Source organism: Oncorhynchus gorbuscha, linkage group LG14 (genome assembly GCF_021184085.1).
Source record: "Oncorhynchus gorbuscha isolate QuinsamMale2020 ecotype Even-year linkage group LG14, OgorEven_v1.0, whole genome shotgun sequence".
NCBI lineage: Eukaryota > Metazoa > Chordata > Actinopteri > Salmoniformes > Salmonidae > Oncorhynchus > Oncorhynchus gorbuscha.
In genome coordinates this window covers 61,423,472-61,451,166 of record NC_060186.1, presented here as the reverse complement: position 1 = coordinate 61,451,166, position 27,695 = coordinate 61,423,472, and the positions used below count along the sequence as shown (strand labels likewise).

General features: G+C 42.4%; 1 protein-coding gene across 1 annotated transcript in view; it reads left to right on the top strand.

Moving 5' to 3' along the window:
• fig4a (FIG4 phosphoinositide 5-phosphatase a) overlaps positions 1-27,695 on the top strand; it is a 134,858-nt gene that overhangs the window by 22,863 nt on the left and 84,300 nt on the right. Inside the window, exons 5-13 of the mRNA XM_046298728.1 lie at positions 3,158-3,314; positions 3,891-3,941; positions 5,510-5,661; positions 6,078-6,206; positions 9,325-9,425; positions 10,051-10,213; positions 15,379-15,476; positions 21,893-22,026; positions 23,736-23,852. Of these exons, the coding sequence (XP_046154684.1) occupies positions 3,158-3,314; positions 3,891-3,941; positions 5,510-5,661; positions 6,078-6,206; positions 9,325-9,425; positions 10,051-10,213; positions 15,379-15,476; positions 21,893-22,026; positions 23,736-23,852 (1,102 nt within the window). The remainder of the gene's footprint in view (positions 1-3,157; positions 3,315-3,890; positions 3,942-5,509; positions 5,662-6,077; positions 6,207-9,324; positions 9,426-10,050; positions 10,214-15,378; positions 15,477-21,892; positions 22,027-23,735; positions 23,853-27,695) is intronic.

The following is a 27,695-nucleotide window of genomic DNA, read 5'->3' as shown; positions in this document are numbered from 1 at the left end:
CGCTGCCTAAGCTTCCATCTACCCATGAGACTGCTCAGCTGGTCATTTGTTACGCACGCCTCTATGAAGAGGGAATGCAACACCCTGCTACAACTAAACTCTCCGTGAAGAGAAAAAGGTATGGACTGTAGGTGCAAGTAAGAATGACAATAGGCAGAATGTGGTACCGTTTACAAGGACTTTATTCCTTTACACGGTAATATGGGGAAAAGGGGCTGGACGGAACCAAAGCAAAGAAAGTAAATCTCAAAGCCCCCCCCCCCTCTCCTGTCTTACCTGCCTACCCACTACTTACCTAATTTAGCACCACCTGGTGCCCTAACCAAAATATAGGGGGTGGTCCGCCCAGGTCTTACCTAGTGTGCCTAGACAGCGAATATGCTACGGGTATATGTATGCCCACGGGCCTCTTGCCTAAGCACTCCCAAGGTGCCTTCCCCTTCCCCCCTGGGAACAAATGAAACAGAATATTAAACAATTTCACAAACAAACTAAGAAACAAAGGACATCAAATAAGCTCTATCTGAGCAACAAACTCACAAAACATACCAACTCTCAGCAATGAACTCCCAGCAAAATCAACCTCTATCAAAATCTCTCTAGCAAAATCTCTTCAATGACATCCCAGCAAAACTCTCTAGCAAAATCTCTGCAATGACCTCCCAGAAAATCTCTCTAGCAAAATCTCTGCAATGACCTCCCAGAAAATCTCTCCCTCCTGAACAGAACACTGGCATTTATATAGCTTCAGAATGAATGGGTAATTGGAGACAGCTGCGTCTTGACGAGGGGGCGGGGTCAGCTCTCCAATTAGCCATGGAGTCGACCAATCAGCTGCTTGATGGATTTCAGGAAGCCATTTCCTGAAATAAACACATGCACAAACACAAACTACAACACAAACTGGGGAACGTAACACATTCAACATGTTTTCATCTTCACGGACTTCCTCGGGACAGAGTCTCCGACCGGAGATACCAGTTTGCCTCCAGATTCTGTACTCTTCTGGGGTTATCAACCAGTCCGTCCTCGGGTTATCATCCTCTGTCCAACGGTCAAACTGAGTGGGCAAACCAGGATCTGGAGGCCGCCTTACGGTGCTGTGTGTCCGCCAACCCCGCCACTTGGAGTCCGCACCTTCCCTGAGTGGAGTATTCACACAACACTCTCCAGTGTTCCTCCACTGGCCTGTCATCATTCCAGGTGTTGTACAGTTAGCAGCCCCCCTTGTTTCCATATCAGGAGATTTGAAGTGACGGTTCCTTCCTCTCTAAGCCTCATCTCTCGTAGCCGCCGGACCTGGAAGAGGGCTCGTTCAGCGCTCCTGAGGTCCTCAGCTTGCGTTCAACAACAGGCCAACTGTCATTGCTGCCCGAGTCCCCTCCTGCGTCCAGGCCAGATGGTCTGGTTGTCTACTAGGGATCTGCCTCGACCCGTGGAATCTAGGAAGTTGGCTCCCCGGCACGTTGGGCCATTCAAGTTTCTATGGCACATCAATCCAGTGGCCTATCCTCTTCATCTTCCCCGGTCCATGAGGTTTCATCCCACCTACCACATCTCCAGACTCAAGCCTCTAGTGTTCATTCCTCTGGTTCCGGCCACCTGGCCTCCACCTCCACTTTCATGCAAGGCGGGACAGCCAGCCTACACGGTGCGATGCATCCTCTCCAGTTGTCAGTTCCTGAGAGGGACTCAGAACCTCGTGGACTGGAAGAGTTACTGCCTGAGGAACGTTCCTGGATTCCGGCACCGGGACATTTTGGACCCCGGACTCATTCGGGACTTCCGTCGATGTTCAGCTACCCCTGGTGGAACATCAAGAGTCGTTCCTTGAGGGGGGGTTTTGTCACATGTCAGGTTTTCTCCCTTGAGTACACTACCTGAGGTTGCCACTGGAGAAAACCCTTGGGTTACTTCTAGTATCCAGGTGAACCTGATTGGGCTTATTGGGATCACCTACTGGATGACTATTTAGATTCCTCTGTGGACTGGGCCAGTTGCTCAGGTCTCCTGTTTTGTTCAGTGTTTTCGTATGCACTTGCTTTGTTGTTTTGCTATGAAGACCTTATGTAAATATTCTGGATTTACCCTTACCTCTGCCTGCTGTGTTTCTCTGCGCCTGGGTCCGAGTTCGTACCAGCACTAATGTCACACCTTCCAGCATTGGACAAATAGCTCTTTAAGGTTTGCGATGACAGACATGACAAGAGGAACTGATGATGCACTACCCAATTTCTAAATGACACCTTTTGCATTCTACTATTACAACTTTCAAGAGTAAGTTGAAAGCCGTACTGAGTTCAATTTGGGAACCACTGATATAGGAAATCGCTCACACCGACCCAGACAAAGCAGGGAAATTGAATGTCAATGTGTCACGGCAAGAAAATGGGTGGTTCTGATGGTGTAAAATGGGTAAGGGTATGATTTTGAGTTACAAAATTCCATTCTCTATCTCCTATCCTCCAAACATCTATCCATGTGAATGTATGTCCTATGCTGTTTCTATGGAGGTTTCTCTCATCTATCCCCAGTAGATAATTTCCTCCAGTAGGATGCGTAACCTATGATCTCATCCCCTCCCATTAACGTAAATCGGAGTGGGAAACCCTGGTCCAAGTGACATGGCGCTAGTAGTCTGTGTTTCTAGCGGTCTGTGACCTCTAAGAGGAGATCATATGAAAACAGCCTGACTAATATGATTGACAAACAATAATAAGCTCTCAGAGAACATCTATTCTGCTTTTCCGTGAAGCAGTATACACATTCCAGGACTGAAAACATTATTTTGTAATTGAAAATATATATAATTGAAAATAAAGATTTTGAAGGTGATAATGAAGGATGTAAGACAGATGAACAGACTGTGAGTGTGTTGTGGTCATGCAGCATGAAAAACAAGTGGTCTCATCTATTATGAAGACACACACACACACACACACATACATAGATAGGCACTCATTTGATTGTTGAGATGAGAATAGATATTGTACATAGATGTATGAAAATGTGTCTTGAAAAAAACATTGAGGATGGAAAGGTTCATGTTAAAAGTTTCATATGAGTTGTATAAGTTATCTGGGTGGTTTGAGGTGTCCTATAGTAACATTAATCTTATGTGTGCTGTTCATGTGTATTCATTGTCCTGGTCTTGCAGGCTTTGTCCGATTCCTTGAGGGTTATTACCTCGTGTTGATCACCAAGCGGAGGAAGATGGCCGACATTGGTGGTCACTCCATATACAAGATAGAGGATACTAACATGATCTACATCCCCAATGACTCAGTGAGGGTGACACATCCTGACGAGGCCAGGTACAGTAGGTCAACCGTTATATACCCAACATCTCACACCCCACTGGAGATTTTCTTCTTTCCTTCCTCTTTCTCTCACTTGTTTCTCTCTCAGTTTACACACACAGTGTGACGGCTTCACTGACCCACTAACCAAGTGTGACCAGCTAAGGATCACTCTGTATATGGGTCTATATAACCTGCCGTGCACAGCAAATGCTTATGGTATTTTCTAGTCTCCCCTTTTCATTGAGATGAGAAAGTAACATGTATGATGTTATATCCTAAAGACTAGGACTGTTTCCTATGTGACCTGACAACTCCAGTGATGTGACTGCGGTGATGCGACATGAAAAACTCCTGCCACTAGTATTACAGGTTCTGACTCGGTGGGATACAGCTACGGCCAGAAGTTACTTTTTCGTAGCAGGTTAGGAGAACTTACGCAGCCACGTGGCAGGTTAGGGGAATTAGGTTAATGTTAGGAAAGGAGTTAGGGTTAGCTCAAATGCTCTCCTGAACTAACCATGCTCTCCTGGTTATGGCGTGCAGGTCATAACCATAAGAGATTGGTACTGTTTCTTTCTCCTCTTATAGATACGTGAGGATCTTTCAGAATGTGGACCTGTCCAGCAACTTCTACTTCAGGTAAGTAAGTGTGTGTGAGATCTTAAAAATAACCACTCCTCCGCATCTCTCTTCTGTTGTTTGTCAAGTCAATGCTTTTGTTTGTCACAAGTCTTGGTGATCAGGAGGCTCAGGTGTTTGTTGCAGTATGGAACCTGTCAAACGCTATTCACAGTTCTTCACTTTTTTTGTATGTTACTTTGTTGGAACAAATGTCACACAAGATGCACAGTATATCTGTGGTTATCGCTCTCTCACGTGCATACACATATACACACACACACTTTCAAGATTGGATATTTTATTACAGTGATGTTGTGAATCGGTGAGAGAGGACAGAGTCACACTCTTATGGATTTATGTATCAACATCCTCCTCATTAAAACTACACAAATAATCAGTGAGTGTACAAAACACCTTCCATGACAGACTGACCAGGTGAATCCAGGTGAAAGCTATGATCCCTTATTGAAATCCACTTCAATCGGTGTAGATGAAGGGGAGGAGACGGGTTAAAGAAGGATTTTTAAGCGTTGAGACAATTAAGACATGGATTGTGTATGTGCGCTATTCAGTGGGTGAATGGAGAAGACAAAATATTTAAGTGCCTTTTGAACAGAGTTTGCCAGGCGCACCGATTTGAGTGTGTCAAGTACTGCAATGCTGCTGGGTTTTTCACACTCAACAGTTTCCTGTGTGTGTTAAGAATGGTCCACCCACCCAAAGGACATCCAGACAAGACAACTTGACCTAACTGTGGGAAGCATTGAGTCAACATGGGCCAGCATCCCTGTGGAAAGGTTTTGACACATTGCAGTGTCCATGCCCTGACGAATTGAGGCTGTTCTGAGGACAAAGGGTGTGCAACTCAATATTAGGAAGGTGTTCCTCATGTTTTTATCTCAGTGTACATCTCATTAAAACAAATGGTTAGCATTTATTTCCATCCACCCATTGAATTAGATTTTCTTTTCTTTAATTGAATTCACTTAAAAAAACACATAAGAGATGCCATCACTTCCATCAATAGTTATGTATCATTAAAGTACTGTTTGGACTCCTTTCTGAAGTGTCGGTCTGTCATTTCGTCATTAAGCCAGAGTGACACACAGAGACCTCAAAATACCCATCTGGTGTACCCTTAACTCCTCTTGGAATCATGCCCTTCAGCACCTACCATCTAAAGCCCACTGTATCAGTAGCCGTACTAAAGGTTAACCTGTACTGAAAGGGTCAGTATTGACATAGTGTATTCACGACTCGCTCCACAGATGACCTTCTATCAGTTCTCACTCAGACTTGTTGTCAAGCTGGTCATTTATCTCCCTAGTGACAGGTGAAGATACATTTGGGACCCTACCTTTTTTGTATCCTCAAGGAAAAAAACATTGTATACCGCAAAGAAAAAATATATACAAAAAATAGACGTACTGTCAGGTGTAAAACAAAATGTTTTTTTTTTGGTCATTCTTCTATCATTATTCTTTATACGCATCACTCCATTCATCCATCTCATTGATTTTTGATTATCAAAGTGTTGTTCTTCTTCCTCGTTGACCTCTTCACCTATGAACTTTGACCCCTCCCAGCTACAGCTATGACCTGAGCCACTCCCTGCAGTACAACCTGACGCTGCTGCATAGCCCGTGTGACCCGGGCACAGTGGAGGAGGTGCACACACGGAGCAGCAGACAGCAGGACAGCTTCGACATCTTTGAGGACGAGGGCCTACCCACACAAGGTCAGACAGCTCCTGCCCTCTCACACTCTCCCTAAACTCCAGTTCATCCAGTTTTAAAACATGTGAATACACTCTATTGAACACATTTCTTTCCATTTGATAACCACGTGTAACATACCATTCCTTTTTTTGTGATATGTTTTCTTGATCTTTTAACCGTTAAGTCAGTCAGTGGTCCCAAATAGAAAACGATCCTCACAACTCAAGCCACTCATAAAGCCATTCACCAGCTAAAAGGTTGATCAGGACATCACTACTAGCCCAAAACCAAAGTCTTTATTCAGCTCATCTGTCTCAATACAGTTTCCATGTTCTAATCTACTGTATCGGTGGTAAACCATCCCCTCCTTGATCCTGTCCATCCATGTAAGCTGTTCTGTGGTGTTTTGTGTTCCTATGTAATGGTTCCGTTGCAGTGTTCCACGGCCTCCAGAGTGAACCGTACGCCAAGTACGTGTGGAACGGCAAGCTCCTGGAGCGCGTCAAGGACACGGTGCATCCTGATTGGCTCATGTACATCATTCATGGCTTCTGTGGCCAGTCCAGTATCCTTTTCCTCCTGCCTGGTTACGACCTGCAAAGTAGAGTGTTCAGTTTAGTAGTCAGGTGCTGCATATGTGCTTGTGTCAGTGACTTGGTGCTTTTGCCATGTTCCAGATGTTGGTATCCACTAGGGCTGACCCCATTTAATCAACTGGTCTATTGTTTGTTCGATAGGCTGGTGGTTGACCGAGTATTCTTTCTTTTTTTACCGAGCAGTCGCATATATATTTATAAATAAATACATTTTATTTAAATATTTTATGGCACACGAGACACCTGTCTGACTCACGCCTGCCTCAGTGGACTAATCCATTGCTGAGGCTGTGGGGATGGCACACCTGTATCACCAGTAGTACCTTTAACTTTAATTACCATCATTTCTCATCTCCAATGGAACATTTTGTTAATGCATTCAATATATTATCAGTCTTTTACCATTCTCATTGTCGGTGGACACGTTGTTTGCGGACCTCCATCTTTCTGTCCGTCTGTCTTTTGACAGTTATCCTTTAGAAGACAGCTTTATTCCTCTTGTGTTCCTTTCCCTCGCCCGCCTCCTCCACTCCCCATCATGTGTCTGGCATGCTGCTCACTGGAAAGTGTGTGCCTGCCTCTTGTTCCGCAACACATGGAATACCATTTTATTTGTTTTTTTTTTGTTTAGGGGGCACATGGAATACCTAATGAGACAGATGCTCGCCAGTCTGCTAAGCTGCATTAAGCGATTTGTGTTTATATTATGGTCTATATAAAAATATTAAGCAATGCTTATCAGGTATGAAAACAGTGGAGCTTTTGCATGCTTTGCCCATCTGGTATATGAGGTGGAAAAGAAAACAAATATTAGGTTAGCTAGACAGGTTCTTTTTGTTTAGACTAGGAAAGCACAGCTAGTGTGTCCACTAAGCCAAAGAAAAACACACTTGAAACAAAATGTATGCCTACTTTGGTTATATTGATGCATATTTGAGTGTGGATGCTCGGGGCTTGGGTAGAAGTGCTTGAGAATAACTAAATCTGATTAATTGTGTCCCTGATTTTGAGAGCCCAGTTTAACTATCCGTCAGTGCAGATCTTATAGGCAGACATTAAGACATTATAACCATTCATTGCACCTCATAGCCATGAAAGGTTTTAGCTCATGACTCTTATGCTTGACAGAAGTTGTTCTTGGCTTTTTATATACACAAGTAATAATGAATGACCTCCTCCACAGTCATGAGATTCGTGAACCCCCCAGTATCCCAGTGATGAAAGAGGAAATGGATAGAAAAACAAAAATACTTCAGTCTGAACTTAAACAACTAAAACTTTGTAGAAGGTGTGTGGAATTGATAATGAACCTACTTACATTTTTATTTGTTTTACCTCTGAAACTATTTTTTCAATCACAGTATTTTCTTATCTAGAGCTATTAGCAGTGCTATTTAGTTGATTTGGTTGATTTTGTGGTCTCAAATCAGTCAGCTTATTAACATTCTTCATCAAGAATATTGGCAAATTAGAGTTATTGACCATGGAAAACGGTGGGAATGTTGTTCCCTTATCATATAATTGCTACATCTACTATCAATATAGCATTCTAAATAGTTTTCCAGATTGTATTTTTGCAACAACAACAACAAAATGGGATGCTAATATTGGGTTGCGACTGAGAAAATTTGGTTCAATTTGGTTCCCAAGACAACCAGTTGAGGACCACTGGTTTACAGCAAATATTGCTGAATAGCGCGAGGTGCGTGTGTGTGTGTGTGTGTGTGTGTGTGTGTGTGTGTGTGTGTGTGTGTGTGTGTGTGTGTGTGTGTGTGTGTGTGTGTGTGTGTGTGTGTGTGTGTGTGTGTGTGTCTCACCAGGTTGGCTGGTTAGATGGGCAGTGGGGGCCACATTGCAGATGCTGGGTTTAGACAATGGTTCCTGGAAGCCGTCCTTCTCTCATGGTTATTTTCCCAGAGAAACCCAGGCAGAATAATTCATAGAAGGAAACTGAGGAGGGGGGTGAAGAAAGGCAGAGGCACAGAGATGGGGGAAGTGATGGGGTTGAAGTGATGGAGGTTAAGAGGAAAACAGAGTTAAGAGAGGGACTTAGTAAATTAGTGCGAGAGAGAAAGAGATGGAGGGTAGAGAGAGGGGAACAGTGATTGGCAGGGGCAATTCCATTTCAATTCAGGAAGTGAATTACAAATCATTTTTCTCCCATTTTTGAATTAGACATATAAACGTATACACTTTACAATTCTTGACATGAGTACCAATATCTTTTCCCCCCCTTTTCTCATTGGAGAAGCCCCCCCCCAAAAAAATAAACAATCAAACTAACATTCCATATGAAAATACAATTACAACAGATCACAGCACACTATCCCTTCCCTCCCCTTTTGGTCCCAAGTTCTTGCTCAATAGAGTGTAATTTGTCAAGAAAAGGAAATTAAAGGTGGCCATCTCAGAAAAGTTAGCAGTACATGCACTTTAAATTAAGAAAAGACATAAGAACTCAGTGGTTGGTTTGGGAGATTTCCTATTCAGCCAAATCTGCTGGCGGGCCACTAGTGAAGCAAACGTTACATCTGCTTTACTTTAGGTGAGAATAGACAGCACAAATGGAGGTCCAAATATAGCTATCAAAGGACAAGACTGCAGGTCCATATCAATACCTTTAGAGAGAGTAGTTAAGAACAAAACCCTTGACTGCTTAGAGCATGAGTAAAACATGTGACTGTGATCAGCGGGAGACATTGCGCATTGTGTCATTTGTCTCTGGGGGAAAATTTTGTGCAACACTTTGATCTGATTTAGGACACATGGATAGTGGGGCACAGATTCAAGAAGAGAAGGGATGATTGGAAAGAATGGGCTTCTATTGAGCACCAGTTGGTACTTGGAGAATTACACCAGACCAAAATCTTCTGAATAGTAGCTGCCCAGTAGTGAAACAGTAAGTTGGGAAGTGCCAAACCACCATCTTGTCTTCCTCTTTGAAGTATCTCTCTTCTCCTAGGTGTTTTGCCTGGCGAGTGAATTACAATACCATTTCAGTAATTTACTAATTGTTATTTGAAATCAATGACACTTTGCCTTTTTATGTTACATCTGTGTGTGTCCCACCTTAACCTCTGTGTGAAGAGCTCCTGATCTACGGTCGTCCGGTTCATGTCACCCTTATCGCCAGGCGCTCCAGTAAATTTGCTGGCACCCGCTTCCTCAAGAGAGGAGCCAACTGCGAGGTAACCTCCTGCCTCATCTTGTCGCCACGACAACAGGGCGAAGTCGCCCCCGGTGTTATATAATAGCAGCATGGCACAAAGGAGGGGGTGTGAGGTTAATGTAACCTCCGTGTCTCTGCATCTCCCTTTTGTGTATGTAGTTTGGTGGTAAAGGGGTTCAGTATGCTGTGTTTTTGAGGCCAAATTATGTGTCTATTATTCCCTCTGCGCGGCTTAGTTTAGTCCAGGATTGACATTCGTAAGGTGTGTGTGTGTGTGTGTGTGTGTGTGTGTGTGTGTGTGTGTGTGTGTGTGTGTGTGTGTGTGTGTGTGTGTGTGTGTGTGTGTGTGTGTGTGTGTGTGTGTGTGTGTGTGTGTGTGTGTGTGTGTGTGTGTGTGTGTGTGTGTGTGTGTGTGTGTGTGTGTGTGTGTGTGTGTGTGTGTGTGTGTGTGTGTGTGTGTGTGTGTGTGTGTGTGCTCATTTTGGGATGACTTTCTGGTCCAGTATATGGTCCACTCCTGTCAATTACAGGTCAAAACTGTTGAACAATGACAAAAACAACTATGGGACCATCTAAGAGTGTGTAGATCCATGTGGTTCTCTCTGTATATTGTCCCTCACCTGTTTTCATCTGATCCTCTGCAGGGTGACGTAGCCAATGAGGTGGAGACTGAGCAGATCATCCACGATGCGTCAGTGATGTCATTCACGGCAGGGAGTTACTCTTCGTACGTTCAGGTCAGGGGTTCTGTTCCCCTCTATTGGTCCCAGGACATCTCCACCATGATGCCTAAACCACCTATACGATGTAAGATATTATCATCATTAGATATCGTATACACTGTACAGTATCATTAATATAATGTGGTCTACTGGTCTCTGTCTGGACATACCCCTATCACCAATATGCCATAAGATACACATTACTACAGTACTTACAGTAGTAGTAATACTATAAACTATACTCTGGCCAAACGGACCATGTTTTACTATTGATGAGAGAGAGATTTTCTCTCCTCTTTTCATCCATCTCTGTTTCTCATTATGACTCCAGCAGGATACATCTTAGGGAGTGGAGTGTGTAAGGATCAGATGGTCTCAGAGATTGAAAAGATGGAGAGAGACTGCAGTTTGTGTGTGTGGACTCGACTGCATTAAATTATATCCTCTCTTACCTCATTTGGCCTACAGTCCATCGTGGACGATATTTACTTAAGAGATTGAAAGCTTGTCCCAAGATGTGTGTATGCGCGCGCCCGCATGCATTTGTATATGAAAGGATATTTTCCTCTCATCCTCCATTTGGTTTTCAGTCCATCCTAGGATGACATTTACATGCATAATGCAGAGATGTAATGTACAGAGAGAGCTAGTGTGCCCTCCAGATCTATGTGATGGGGACCTTACCTTCCCTCTCCCATCTGTCTATCTACACTACATAACCAAAAGTATGTTGACGCCTGCTCGTCGAACATCTCATTCCAAAATCATGGGCATTAATATGGAGTTGGTCCTCCCCTTTGCTGATATAACATCACTATGCATTGGGTCAGGTAGTGTTCTCCTGGCATCCGCCATACCCAGATTCATCCGTTGGACTGCCAGATGGTGATGTGTGATTCATCACTACAGAGAATGTGTTTCCACTGCTCCAGAGTCCAATGGCGAAGAGCGTTACAGCACTCCAGCCAACGCTTGGCATTGTGCATGGGGATCTTGGACTTGTGTGCAGCTGTTCAGCCATGGAAATCCATTTCATGAAGCTCCTGCTCAAACGTCATTCAGCTAATCCATTAAATCAATTCAGCGATATGGCATCAGGCACACACACAGATATAGAAGCCCATAGACACAAAGATGTCCAATTACATGTCAATTCTTGTTCGATAACGATGTCTGTCGGCTCCAAGATCATCAGCCATTAGTGAATTTAGGACAGGTTTGACGATCAGGAAGACCCTGGTGGGACATAGTGGTCAGTCACCACCCAGCCAGCCGGTCCTGAAAAATGAGACTGCGGTTACACAAGCCTCCTGTTGACTTTATGACATGCTTAAGTAGGTGAATAGCTTTGTAGGGAGGGTTGAAGAGAAGCGTGTCTTTTCATGCTTCCTCGTCCTAATCATGAAGACCCACGGGGGAACGAGGATGAAGGCCTTATAAAATGGCTTCAGTCAGCCCCCCTCCCCTCGCCCTGGTTACCCAACATCACCATTTACAACTGACCTAAATGGATGAGTGATTTCCCCTCATGACTGATCATAAGGGGAAACATGTTTGACTGACCCAGATCTTCATTTGGTTGGCTGAATTGTCTGCAGGTGTGGGGCTCTGCGTGACCACCACATGAAGTCATAACACTGAAAGAATAGAAGGGATGGGTGAAATGATGGAGAGAGGGGCTGAAAGGAAATGGGCATGTGTGTTCGTTACGGTATAATAATACTCTACTGTATAACCAACAGCAGGTTAGATGACCTTTGTCATGACGTTGGCCTGGGGGTAGGTTTATGACAGTCATAAATACCTCTCCCCCCTTTTTCCTCTCTCTACCCTACTGATGTTACATTTGAAAACCCCTTGGTTAACATAGAGATTCTAGGAACATCAGAAGGTGGGGGAAATTAACTATATTCTGGTAATCCGACCAATTGAACATATGCTTAATGTTCATATGCTTAATGTTCATATGCTTAATGTTCATGCTTAAAGGTACTTAATGAATATGATGTCAGTTTGGTTGTCATCTGAGACATTCTCATCAATGATAAGATGACATTAACTCTACAGTGTCTAACTCTAAAATCTACACATCAGAGTTATCGGATTCACATGGAATTGTTGTTCAATTTAAATGTTTGAATATGAAATTATTCGTGATGGGATGAAATGTGATTTTAGCTTCTAAAATGTGAGAATTGGGTTTTCATGAGTGAATTAGGCCCAACTCAGTGGCCCGCCCACATGAAGAGACATAGTTTGTAAACTATGAAACACACCCCTTTTCTCCCTCCACTATATAAGCCCTTGACGAAAAGGACTCGGTTTGGCAACACGGCCTTCTATCTACCACCAACCCCCCGAAGCGCAGCTCAGAGTAAATATTTATTGCATTTTCCTTTTCCAAATGGGTGGTAATTTAAAATGCATAAAATACTGTATTTACGAAAGCACAGCTTCTTCCCGCTCTTTCACTCAAACCCAGCCCTTTTCTTTTGTGTAACGAGCTGTCATATTTGTTCCGCCCGCTAGAGACGTTTTCCTTTATAATGTCATCAAGGTATAATTAATTCTGTGTATATGTAATTCTGTGTGATTAGTTGGGTATTTAGTAAATAAATCATTCAACCCAATTTTGTATTGCTGATTCAACCAGGGTTCGTGAAGATAACCAAGAATTTACAACTTTCAGATGAGACTGAATTAAGGTGACGATTAATATTGACTGCTATTGATATAAAATATTACTAGGTCTTTAAGAGTTTATTCGGAAGATAACAGCTCTATAAATATTATTTTGTGGTGCCCCGACTCTCTAATTACATTTACATGATTAGCTCAATCAGGTCATTTTAATAGAATAGCATGTTATATCACTTAATCCGGCATAGCCAAAGACACGACACCTTAATGTTTCTAGGTTACCTTTTGGTTGGTCTTATGAAATGCTTATGAATCATTATATCAAACATTATTGCTTACCTTATGATACAGCCAGTGGCATGGCTTTGATTCAGAGGGGTTGGGATAAATGCAGAAGACACATTTCACTTGTACAACTGACTAGGTATCCCACTTTCCTTCTAACATCCTAAACCTTAATGTTTGCTCATCGCTCAGTCAAAATAGAGTTGAGTGAACTAGATGCTAAAGTGACCCCTACGGCCATGTAGCTAACCTCTCTCTGTTGCACCTCAGTAGCTGCCTTCTGACCTCTCTCTGTTGTGTCTCAGTAGACCAGGCCTACCTATAAGCCCATGTAGCTGCCTTCTGACCTCTTTCTGTTGTGTCTCAGTAGACCAGGCCTACCTATAAGCCCATGTAGCTGCCTTCTGACCTCTCTCTGTTGTGTCTCAGTAGACCAGGCCTACCTATAAGCCCATGTAGCTGCCTTCTGACCTCTCTCTGTTGTGTCTCAGTAGACCAGGCCTACCTATAAGCCCATGTAGCTGCCTTCTGACCTCTCTCTGTTGTGTCTCAGTAGACCAGGTCAAGCCCTATGCACATGTATCTGCCCTCTAACCTCTGACCTCTCTCTGTTGTGTCTCAGTGGACCAGGCCGACCCGTGCGCCCATGTACACTACCGTTCAAAAGTTTGGGGTCACTTGGAAATGTTCTTGTTTTTGAAAGAAAAGCAATTTCTTTGTCCATTTAAAATAACATCAAATTGATCAGAAATACATTGTTAATGTTGTAAATGACTATTGTACATGGAAACAGCTGATTTAAAATGTTTAAAAATGTAATATCTACATAGGCGTACAGAGGCCCATTATCAGCAACCATCCCTCCTGTGTTCCATTGGCACGGCGCGTTAGCTAATCCAAGTTTATCATTTGAAAAGGCTTATTGATCACTAGAAAACCCTTCTGCAATTATGTTAGCACAGCTGAAAACTGTTGTTCTGATTGAAGAAGCAATAAGACTGTCCTTCTTTATACTAGTTGAGTATCTAGAGCATCAGCATTTGTGGGTTCAATTACAGGCTCAAAATGGTCAGAATCAATTAACTTTATTCTGAAATTTTGAGAAATTGCGAAGAAACTGAAGATCTCATACAACGCTGTGTACTATTCCCTTCACGGAACAGCACAAACTGGCTCTAACCGGAATATAAAGAGTGGTAGGCCCCAATGCACAACTGAGCAAGAGGACAAGTACATTAGAGTGTCTAGTTTGAGAAACAGATGCCTCAAGTCTTCAACTAAATAATACCTGCAAAACACCAGTCTCAACGTCAACAGTGAAGAGGCGACTCCGTGATCCAGAGTTCCTCTGTCCAGTGTCTGTGTACTTTTGCCCATCTTAATATTTTTATTGGCCAGTCTGAGATGTTTTTTCTTTGTAACCCTGCCTAGAAAGCCAGCATCCAGGAGTCCCCTCTTCACTGTTGACGTTGAGACTGGTGTTTTGCAGGTATTATTTAGTTGAAGACTTGAGGTGTCTGTTTCTCCTCTTTCTCCTCTCCCACTCTTTCTATTCTGGTTAGAGACAGTTTGTGAAGGGAGTAGTATACAGTGTTGTATGAGATCTTCAGTTTCTTGGCAAGTTCCCGCATGGAATAGCCTTCATTTCTCAGAACAATTATAGACTGACAAGTTTCAGAAGAAAGTTATTTGTTTCTGGGCATTTTGAGCCTGTAATCAAACCCACAAATGCTGATGCTCCAGATACTCAACTAGTCTAAAGAAGGCCAGTTTTATTGCTTCTTTAATCAGACAACAGTTTCCAACTGTGCTAAAATAATTGCAAAAGGGTTTTCTAATGATCAATTAGCCTTTTAAAATGATACACTTGGATTAGCTAACACAACGTGCCATTGGAACAGAGGATTGATGGTTGCTGATAATGGGCCTCTATGTAGATATCCCATAAAATATCTGCCGTTTCCATGTACAATAGTCATTTACAACATTAACAATGTCTACACTGTATTTCCAATCATTTTTGTTATTTTAATGGACAAAAAAAAAGCTTTTCTTTCAAAAACAAGGACATTTCTAAGTGACCCCAAATTTTTGAACGGTAGTGTAGCTGCTCTCTGACCTCTCTCTGTTGTGTTTCAGTGGACCAGGCCGACCCCTATGCCCATGTAGCTGCTCTCTGACCTCTCTCTGTTGTGTTTCAGTGGACCAGGCCGACCCCTATGCCCATGTAGCTGCTCTCTGACCTCTCTCTGTTGTGTTTCAGTGGACCAGGCCGACCCCTATGCCCATGTAGCTGCTCTCTGACCTCTCTCTGTTGTGTTTCAGTGGACCAGGCCGACCCCTATGCCCATGTAGCTGCCCTCCATTTTGACCAGATGCTCCAGCGGTTTGGCTCGCCCATCATCATCCTCAACCTCGTCAAGGTAACAGCACCTCACCTCACTGCACCGTACCCCCCACCACAGGGCACCTCAGACCAACACCTCAGTCACACTGTTAATGGAACAACGGAATAATTACTCTGGTAGAAACTGAGTCCAATAGATGAAACCTTCCTCAGAGTACCCATTTACGATACTGTTACATCAGCGGACAGTTAAAGGATTGTTCCACAGTTTGTCTCCACGGATCCATTTACTTCATTTAAATTGTAGTGTGTTCACCCATAAAATGATTCATTCATTCAAGGTTTATACAAATATGTCCATTCAATAGAGAATTGCGTCAAAAAAGCAATAGTCCAAACCTCATGCCTCTACCATGAGAATACTCAGAGAATTGAGCATGTTTAGAGTGAATGGAATGTCGTCACCGGGATGATCAAAAAGTGGTCACTGCTCAATAGAACTCTGTGGTGCTGCTTCATGGCAGATTGGCGCTAATATCGGACATCAACTGACCAGCTAACTATTGGCTACAGGTTCATGAGTGAAAACATGGGCTTTTTCTAAATTAAATCCGCGGAATAGAAAGCAACATAGGGACTAAATAATATTTATTTAGAAGGCTGCCAGACTGAATTTCATTATCCACCCTCCGCGTAGACAATCTGTTCCTGTTTTCATTGTGTATTTCTGAGTCTCTCCCTTTAAATCGCTATAGAAACGGCCCCTCTAAATGTAAATTGAAGGCCAATATCCAGCCAATGGAAGCCAAGGATCGGGAGATGAAAATTACGAGGGTATCAAGTTGATTTTGATAGGTCCATCCTGCAGAAAGACTTCCAAATGGTGCCATCTCCCACTGCTAAATATGGAAGAGATACAACCAAGAGCACCTCAGTCTAAACTAGCAAACTAACGTTCTTATTTCATCAACACTGTCAAGAACAAGTGATTGATAATGACAGGGCAAACAAAGGAAACTACATTTTGACATTAATTTATAGCACGCTCTTGAATTGCCCTGTTTTTCTCTACATTTTAGAGCAGGGAGTGAATGCCCTATAAATTGTTAGTGGCCCTAGTTATCCAAATTGCCCGGAAATAAGTTTGGTGTCACTTAAAAGCCATATCTCAGACTGGCCAATGAAAACAAAAGATTAAGATGGGCAAAAGAACACAGGCACTGGACAGAGATATGGCTTTTCATTTCTCTTCCTAGAAGGCCAGTGTCCCGGAGTTGCCTTGTCACTGTTGACGAGTACTATTTAATGAAGCTGACAGGTGAGGACTTGTGAGGCATCTGCGGCAGGGTAGCCTAGTGGTTAGAGTGTTGGACTAGTAAACGGAAGGTTGCAAGTTCAAACCCCCGAGCTGACAAGGTACAAAAATATGTCATTATTCCCCTGAACAGGCAGTGAACCCACTGTTCCTAGGCCGTCATTGAAAATAAGAATTTGTTCTTAACTGACTTGCCTATGTTAATTAAAGGGTAAAAAATATATATAAAAAAAAAACTAGACACTAATGTACTTGTCCTCTTGCTCAGTTGTGCACTGGGGCCTCCCACTCTTCTTTCTATTCTGGTTAGGGCCAGTTTGCACTGTTCAGTGAAAGGAGTAGTACATAGCATTGTACAAGATCTTCAGTTTCTTAGTAATTTCTCGTATGGAATAGTTTTAATTTCTCAGAACAAGAATAGACTGACTAGTTTCAGAAGAAACGTATTTATTTCTGGCCATTTTGAGCCTGTAATCGAACCCACAAATGCTGATGCTCCAGATACTCAACTAGTCAAAGAAGGCCCGTTCTATTGCTTCTTTATTCAGACAACAGTCTTCAACTGTGCTAACACAATTGCAAAATCGATTTCTATTGATCAATTAACCTTTTTAAAAACTAGCTAACACAACGTGCCATTGGAACACAATAGTGATGGTTGCTGATAATGGGCCTCTGTACGCCTATGTGGATATTCCATAAAAGATCTGCCGTTTCCAGCTACAATAGTCATTAACAATGTCTACACTGTATTTCCGATCATTTTGATGTTATTTTAATGGACAGAAAATGTGCTTTTCTTTCAAAAACAAGGACATTTCTAAGTGACCACAAACTTACTTTTGTACGGTAGTATATATACAGTACCAGTCAAAAGTTTGGACACACCTACTCATTCAAGGGTTTTTCTTTATTTTTGTTATTTTTTACATTGTAGAATAATAGTGAAGCTCTGAAATAACACATATGGAATCATGTTTTAAAAAATCAAAATATATTTTAGATTCTTCAAAGTAGTCACCCTTTGCCTTGATTACAGCTTTGCACACTCTTGGCATTCTCTCAACCAGCTTCACCTGGAATGCTTTTCTTGAAGGAGTTCCCACATATGCTGAGCACTTGTTGCCTTCTTTTACTTCACTGCGGTCCAACTCATCCCAAACCATCTCAATTGGGTTGAGGTTGGGTGATTGTGGAGGCCAGGTCATCTGAAGCAGCACTCCATCACTCTCCTTCTTGGTCAAATAACCCTTATGCAGCCTGGAGATGTTGGGTCATTGTCCTGTTGAAAAACAAAGGATAGTCCCATTATGCGAAACCCAGATGGGATGGCGTTTTGCTGCAGAATGCTGTGGTTCAGTGTGCCTTGAATTCTGAATAAAACCCTTCTGCAATTATGTTAGCACAGCTGAAAACTGTTGTTCTGATTGAAGAAGCAATAAAACTGTCCTTTAGACTAGTTGAGTATCTAGAGCATCAGCATTTGTGGGTTCAATTACAGGCTCAAAATGGTAAGAAACAATTAACTTTATTCTGAATTTTTTAGAAATCTCATACAACGCTGTGTACTATTCCCTTCACAGAACAGTACAAACTGGCGCTAACCAGAATTTAAAGAGTGGAATTCTGGAATGCATTTCAATTAACAGGTTAAAAATGAATTTGTGGAATTTCTCCGGTCCTTCCGTCTAGAGTCCAAATGGTATGTTTTTGGTTCCAACCGTCTTTGTGAGATGCGGTATGGGTGAAAGGATGATCTTTGCGTGTGTATTTCCCACCGTAAAGCATGGAGGAGGAGGTGATATGGTGTGGGGGTGCTTTGCTGGTGACATGGTCTGTGATTTATTTCGAATTAAAGGCAAACAACCATCATGGCTACCACAGCATTCTGCAGCGATACGCCATCCCATCTGGTTTGGGGTCAGTGGCACTATCATTTGTTTTTCAATAGGACAATGACCCCAAACACACCTCCAGGCTGTGTAAGGGCTATTTTACCAAAAAGGAGAGTGATGGAGTGCTACATCAGATGACCTGGCCTCCACAATCATCTGACTTTAACCCAATTGAGATGGTTTTGGCAGAGTTGAACCGTATAGTGAAGGAAAAGCAGGCAACAAGTGCTCAGCATTTGTGGGAACTCCTTCAAGACTGTTGGAAAAATATTCCAGGTGAAGCTTGTTGAGAGAATGCCAAGAGTGTGCAAAGCTGTCATCAAGGCAAAGGGTGGCTATTTGAAGAATCTCAAATATAAAATATATTTAGATTTGTTTAACTTTTTTGGTTACTACGTGATTCCATGTGTGGTATTTCATAGATTTGATGTCTTCACTATTATTTTACAATGTAGAAACACACATGACTGTAAGTCGCTTTGGATAAAAGCGTCTGCTAAATGGCATATATTATTATTATTATTATTAGTAAAAAAGAAGAAAAACCCTTGAATGAGTAGGTGTTCTAAAACCAGTAGTGTAGCTTACTCCAGTAGTAGTGAGAGGACTTGACTGGCAAGCCATACATTAGTTTACCAGTCTGTTGCTGCTCTGACTTCAAAGTTAAAGACCTATATGTTAATGTGACTTGTGACAGAATGCAGGGCTAGCAGCTTGTGGTGATACTGCCAGAGAGGAGAGCGCTGAAGTGAATGGTTATACAAGCACTTCTGACTCAATCAGCCAGGCTGTTGTCCTCTTTCTGTGTGAAGTAATTATTCCTGGTTCTTGTTGTTCTCGGTTCTGTAAAGTGGGTTGGAAACTATTGGGGCCATACTTGCAAACATAAAAAAGTCATAATAATTTTAAGTTCAACCTGGACCTCTGTCTTAAAATGTGCATCAGCCAAATACAATCGTAGCTGATGCAGAACTTATTGGATATAATCATTGTCAGCTGGTGAGGTTAGCATAAGGCTAACGTGTGCCATGTTATCTGATGGGACCAGCTACAATGTAGCATTCTATCATGTGCAACTATGTTTACGATTGTATCTGGCTGATGCTCGTTTTGAGACGGGTCCAGGTTAAACAAAATATATATATCATGTTCGGAAGTATGGCCCCATTGTGCTGTTTTCCAAGCATTATATTACTGCAATGTTACAATTAACATATTTATACTAAAGATGGCATTAAATAAGCTTTTGGAGAGAAAAAAAACATGTTCTCCGGTGTCAGATGTCCCTGTGGGGGAGAAAACAAGGACAGGGGGAGAGATGTAATATCCAACATGACCATAATGAAGTGTTGACAGACACATCCAAATGACTGAGAATTTAACTTGAGGATTTTTCTAAGAAACCAGCAGGATTCCTGGAATCACACCTTCATGTGATTGGACAATAGCCTGGTGTGTTGGTTTAATTAGCTAGTGAAGGTTTAGGCTAACTCCCTAAGCTAACTCAATACATTGGAAAAGAACAGTTGTTTGGTTACTTTGACAGATGGAGTGATAAAAGAGGTACTCGAGAGAAACTGGTTAGGCGCTAGTGATTACAAGCTGTTGAAGAACCACCTTAAATGCACTCATGCACACTCACACTCTCTTCACACAGTGTTGTGAACCCCCCCTTCTTACTGCTGAGCTCGGGTGTCCTGTGCATTTCACTCACAAGGGAACGAGGAGAGGGATAGCCAATCACAGCCCTCCGTTGCCTGCACAAGCTCGGCCATGTGCAGTAGGGGAGGAGAGGGTAGGGTGCTCCCCCTTAGTCCCATGCTCCCCGGTCCCCCCCCCTCCCTCTCACTCACTATCTCACTCACAAGCAGAAATCAAAAAAGTCACCATAGACTTTGCAACATAGGAGTGATTTGTGTTGGCCAGTGATGGGTAGGTGGGGGTGTGTCACTCATCAGGATCCATTTCTCTTAACTGGGAAATTCCCTCGTTTGTGCAGAGACACATTTAACCACTGTTAATTTGTCACATCAAGAGCCTCTGTCATGCCTTGCCACACTCTCTTATGCAGGTGTGTGAGATCTGTGTGTATCCGTGTGCATGCATTTTGCATGACGCCCATCTGTGTGTGCAGAGCATGTACTGCACTGCATGCATGGTGTGCTGGCACATGATTAGTGTGTTTGCAGTTGTGCGCGTGTATGCATGATACTTTGTGTGTGTGTGTGTGTGTGTGTGTGTGTGTGTGTGTGTGTGTGTGTGTGTGTGTGTGTGTGTGTGTGTGTGTGTGTGTGTGTGTGTGTGTGTGTGTGTGTGTGTGTGTGTGTGTGTGTGTGTGTGTGTGTGTGTGTGTGTGTGTGTGTGTTTTGATGCCATGCTGTGAGAGAGAGCCTGGCAGTGGTTAATGGCTGGTTATTAACTGGGCTGTGACACTGATAGAGGCGTGTGTGTGTTTTGTAGATAAGTGGTTAAAAGGTTGTTGAAGGTCTAGCGACCGGGGTGATCTTTAGGAGAGATGACAGGAGGAGCAGCAGGGGTAGACTCTCTTGGCTTCAAACAGAATGAATAGGAACTGACAGTGCTCAGGAAGTAGCCAGCATATGTGAGGGAGAGTGTGTTTTGAGAGAACGTTTTGTAGAGAGGAACTGAACTTCTGGTAGACAGACATAGTTTGGCTGCTGTAGACATGATTAGCTGATGTCAATGCAGAGCTAGGAGTACTGTGTGTGTGTGTGTCTACGTTGGAGAGAAGAGGTCATGACTAATGCGTGACACGTACATGCGCACACACTGATCCTGTGGGTGAACTGGCATTAATGTCTGGAAATAATTCTCTCTTAAGGTAGCTCCATCTGATCTTAGTTACAGATGTAGGATCTTAATTTGATCATTATTTTGTTGCTGAGAATTTTCCTGCACTTGTACAAACTTGTAGTGTATTTGAATTTCCACTTTGACATTTCAGACTTAAATTTGCCCTAATGAAAAATGTATCAACTCCTACAAAAAGTCCATTAATTATAATCTACATAATTTTTTTTTTTTTTTTTTTTTTTACATAATTCACATTTCCTGTTGCTGCAGAACTATTTTCCTGCTTTAGCAAACTGGCTCAAATGATTAAGGTCCTACATCTGTATGTAGTTAACGGATTGAGATGTTAAGAAAACGTTATGTTCATTCAGGTGGTACCGTTGTGGGAGAAATCTTCCAGAAACAAAAAATTATGAAGTTACCATAGTGTAAATGAGTAATGCTGATGATGTGTGTGTCTGTGTGTAGAAACGAGAGAAGAGAAAGCATGAGAAGATCCTCAGTGAGGAGCTCTTACCTGCTGTAATCAACCTCAACCAGTTCCTCCCTCCAGAACACTGCATCGACTACATCGCCTGGGACATGGCCCGATACACCAAGAGGTACAGATCTAGGATCAGCTCACCCAAACCCTATCCTTAACCATTAATGGTGAAACGCCTAAGATCAGTGTTTGGTTGCGACTTCGTCCTACTCATACCTGCTGCTTTAGCTTAACCCTACACCAGCATCGTGTTCTGTAAGAGCCAGAGGTACAAAATGTTGTCCCAGCAACCTAAGTCAACACCTAAGAACATTTAATGGTTCCCAAACGTTTTGGGTCCACAACCCTATTTTTATATCTGAAAAGTCTCGTGACCCCACCCATGTGAATTAAAAACCAATGTTTACTTTTAATGTGGGACTGTGACAGTCAATTGCAAGTTATGCTGATGTCTCATATCTTGCCACCACTAATGAGATGGGTGTGGTTGATGAATGTCGCGTCGGAGCTTCTCAAAGTCAGGGGGCGTGGTCGACAGTATGCTCCTCCTTTCTGCTGTCACATCCAACCCTGATCTATATTTGCTTTTAATGCAGACAAGCACTGGATCCAGCTTCACACATATGAGCTGGCAAAGGGTAGTCTACCCTGACCTTTATGGTGCTTTCAAGACAACTGGGAACTTTGAAAAATACGAGGTTGAATCCTGACATTAGTGATCTTCAGGTCGGAAAGTCTGAGCTCTAGAAAGAGAGCTGAGTTCCCGAGTTACATGACTGTTCAAAGCAAATTTTCCCAGTTGGAGCTCTCTTTTCATTCCGAGTTACCAGTTGTCTTGGGAAGTAAGTCCCAAAGTGCCCTTCCAAGTGTTGGGAGGTGAGCAGTCATCACTCATGTGGGACACTTACTGATGCTGTTTTCTGTTATCAACCAAGTCAGTTGTTTTTACATCCTTTGTGAATGACAACCGCTCCTCTCTCAATGCGAAAAATCACATTCACGTTCATAACTAGAGTGCGGAGGCCTGCCTGTCGTCCCGGGATAGATGGAGCTCCATCTGTGCAAAAGCCCACCATTCCTTCCCATATGGAATCTGTTTTTCATCAAGCCTCTGCTCTCTGTCTGTTTGCCTCGGTCTCTGTCTGTCTGCCTGCCCCGCCCCCTCTCTCTGTCTCTCTCTCTCTCTCTTTAAGGGGCTTTATTGGCATGGGAACATATGTTTACATTGCCAAAGCAAATTAAATGGATGATAAACAGAAGTAAAATAAACAATCAGAATAAACATTACACTCACAGAAAGTTTCAAAAGAATAGAAACTTTAATGTAGCTGAAGTTCAAAAAATAATAAATATGGTTTTATTTAAACTGGTTGCTTTTGTAGCAACAGGTCACATCTTGCTGCTGTGATGGTACACTGTGGTATTTCACCTAATAGATATGTGAGTTTATCAAAATGTAATTTGTTTTCCAATTCTTTGTGGATCTGTGTAATCTGAGGGAAATATGTGTCTCTAATATGGTCATACATTTGGCAGGAGGTCAGGAAGTGCAGCTCAGTTTCCACCTAATTTTGTGGGCAGTGTGCACATTGCCTGTTTTCCTTTGTGAGCCATGTCTGCCTACGGCAGCCTTTCTCAATAGCAAGGCTATGCTCACTGAGTCATTACATAGTCAAAGCTTTCCTTAATTTTGGGTCAGTCAGTGGTCAGGTATTCTGCCAATGTGTACTCTCTGTTTAGGACCAAATAACATTCCAGTTTGCTCAGTTTTCCACTGTGTCAAATAATAATCTAATCTCTCTCTCCCCCGCTCCCTCCCTCTCTCAGTAAGCTGTATAACGTGCTAGACCGTCTTAGTATGATAGCAGAGAACGTGGTCAAGAGGACTGGCTTCTTCATCAACCGCTCTGACTTCTTCTGCCACACCCTCAGACCAGACGAGAGGTACACACACACACACACACACACACACACACACACACACACACACACACACACACACACACACACACACACACACACACACACACACACACACACACACACACACACACACACACACACACACACACACACACACACACACACACACACACACACACACACACACACACACACTCACACACTCACACCCTCACACCCTCAAGCTAGACGAGAGGTACAAACGCACACCCTCTGGGCAGACAAGAGTTACATACCCTCAAGCCAGACGAGAGGTACACACGCACACCCTCTGGGCAGACGAGAGTTACATACCCTCAGGACAGACGAGAGGTACACACAAACAGGCCAGACGAGAGGTGAGCCCAGAGGGGTAAAAACTTGCGCCCTTTAAACCCCAACCTTACAGGGGTTGGTGTTAAGTTGTCATAATTGGTTTTAATTGTGATTATTGCTATGTTTGTTTTTTTATAATATGTTTATTATTTTACAATAAAAAATCAAATAGAAAAGACAGCAATACTAACAATGACATTCATTGTACTGTTGAATGGGATGGCCAATTTAGAGGACAAAACAAAACTTAACCTGTTGATCCTACCTCCTACTTTTTCGAACATTCTGTTAAAAATCGCGCAACATTTCAGCACCCTGCTACTCATGCCAGGAATATAGTATATGCATATGATTAGTATGTGTGGATAGAAAACACTCAGACGTTTCTAAAACTGGTTAAATCACGGCTGTGACTATAACAGAACGTGCGTTTCATCGAAAAGCGCAGGAAAATCTGATCACTGAAAACTGGAAAATATATCAATGCGCCACTTGAATGTATTGTTGAATAGAAACCACATTACCTGGAGCCGAGGTTGCAATACCTACAGCTTCCACACGATGTCAACAGTCTTGTCATTTGCCTAGGATTTGTTTCTTGGTCAAATGAACAAGAGACAGCCCATTTCTTTCGGTCTCCAACAGGATATTTTGGTTGAGATTTATCCAGACATTATTTCAAGACGTAGAGCTATAGAATATACATCGCCCCGTGATCAATTTGATCGATTATTAACGTTTACTAGTACCTAAAGTTGCATTACAAAAGTATTTCGAAGTGTTTTGTGAAAGTTTATCGTCGACTTTTTTAATTTAAAAAAATGACGTTGCGTTATAAAACGCTGTTTTTTTCCTTGATCACACAGTCTTCATAGATCGATATCTAGGCTATATATGGACCGATTTAATTAAAAAAAAGACCCAATAGTGATGTTTATGGGACATCTAGGAGTGCCAACAAAGAAGATGGTCAAAGGTAATGAATGTTTTATATTTTATTTCTGCATTTTGTGTAGCGCCGACTATGCTAATTATTTTGTTTACGTCCCCTGCGGGTCTTTAGGGGTGTTGCATGCTATCAGATAATAGCTTCACATGCTTTCGCCGAAAAGCATTTTAAAATTCTGACTTGTTGGCTGGATTCACAATGAGTGTAGCTTTAATTCAGTACCCTGCATGTGTGTTTTAATGAACGTTTGAGTTTTAACGAGTGCTATTAGCATTTAGCGTAGCGCATTTGCATTTCCAGATGTCTAGATGGGACGCCTGCGTGTCGGGTGGAGGTAAGAGGTTTTAACTCACACATACACAAAATAAAACAAAATCCTATTAGGTGGTACATGTATATGAAGACAGCATATAATCATTACAAGCAGTGTAATTAAGCCAAAAATAAATGTTGAGTGGAGTACAGCACAGAGTAGCAGCAGATCGTCAACCCAGTTATGAAGCGGGACTAGACCATTTATCCAGTATCGGCTGCCATATTTTGTAAAATATTGGACTTCTATTGGAGGTATTGTATCGAGTCTTTTCCATATGAGTTACTATTGAATCCAGTTTCTTAAAATGGCTTTGTGGTATGAAATTGGGTAGACATGGGAAGAGGTAAAGAAACCTGGGTAGGACAACCATTTTAATAGCGTTTATACGACCAACCAAGGAGATAGGCAGAGTTTTCCAAAAATCTATATTTTGTTTAAGCTGATATATTTTCTTGTCCCATTTCGCTTTCAATAGCTGATCAAGGTCTCTTGTCACTACAATCCCAAGGCTTGTGAACTTGTCCATCACTGTTCTAAACAGGGTAGATTGCAGAAATTGCATATCCACAGGCCGTGATATTGGCATCAACTCACTTTTTTGCCCGTTTATCTTGTAGCCAGAGAAGGAGCCAAATGTGTTTATCAAGTTAAGTAAGGGTGGAATAGAAGTTTTAGGTTTATACAAAAACAAAAGAACATCGTCTGCATATAGGGACATTTTTTGCTGTGTGTCCTTTATTTTAACAGAAGCTATATCGGCACATGCCCAAATGCGAGTTGCAAGGGGTTCCATGGCTATAGCGAAGAGAGCAGGCGAAATAGGGCACCCCTGTCGGCACCCCTTGAACAAGCGGAATGACTGCGACATTTCTTGATTGGTTACCACGGACGCCATTGGGTGTGCATAAATAATTCTTATCGAATTAATAAATTCCTTTCCGAACCCGAAGTGCTCCAGAACCGACATCATATATTTCCACTCAATCCGGTAAAACTCCTCTCTGCATCAAGAGCTATTACCACTGCCTCAACCTTATGATCGTGATACATTACGTTGAAAATACGTCTCAAATTGTAGTGTATATGTCGGCCCGGGATAAAACCTGTCAGGTCAGGGTGTATGATGTCAGAAATATATGTTTTCAATCGGTTTGCCAACATCTTTGTCAACATCGTGTTTTCTATGGGGAGTAACGACACGGGCGATAAGACATCTCCATTGAATCTCTATCTTTCTTCAAGATCAGTGCAATTGTAGCCTCATACAGTGTTTGCGGGAGTTTGGCATTTTCTTTGGATTGTTTAAACATTCGCAACATAAGTGGAGCTAGACTGGCGCAATACTTCTTATAGAATTTTATTACATATCCATCGGGCCGAGGGGCCTTGCTGTTTGGAAATTGTGCTATCGCTGTGTTAATTTCCTCCAAAGTTATCCCTGCATCGAGTGCAGAAGCTGCCCCCCTGTCTAGTTTAGAAAGTCCACATTCAGCGAGAAAGTGTTCCATAGTTTGTGGATCAGTAGCATCGCATTTTGATTGGTATAGCTCTGAGTAAAACTGCGCAAAGCATTTATTAATATCCTGCGGATCTGTTACTATTTTACCCTTCTTGTCTTTTATTTTGTGAATAGCTCTAGATGCCTGTACATGCCTTAGCTGTCTTTCTAATAATTTATGTGGTTTGTCACCCAGTTCAAAATAACTTTGTTGCGTTCTAGCAAGTAAAGAGCCCACCCGTTTCGAAAGGATGGTATTCTATTCATTTTTTAACTTTGTGATCATCTCAAGGACTGTATACGAGGAATTCGTCCTAAAAACGTTCTCCTGTTCCCCTAACTCTCTTTCAATTTCTCTTAGCCTAGTATTGGCGCGTTTCTTCCTCTCTGATGTATAAGAAATAATGTAACCTCTAATCACAGCCTTTAGAGATTCCCAAAGGGTGGAGTCGTCAACACCCCCGTGTCTTTAGTTCCGAGGAAAAAGGCAATCTGTTCCTTCAAATACTGACAAAAAGCCTCATCTTTCAGCAGGTATGCGTCTAAGCGCCACGGTCGCCGACCTGTCGACATATTGTGAAGTTTCAGCACCATGGACAGAGGAGAGTGGTCCGTAATTAGAATAGGGTGATAGGTAACCGACTCAGCTGCTGAAATTAGTTTGTCGAGTTTCAGCACCATGGACAGAGGAGAGTGGTCCGTAATTAGAATAGGGTGATAGGTAACCGACTCAGCTGCTGAAATTAG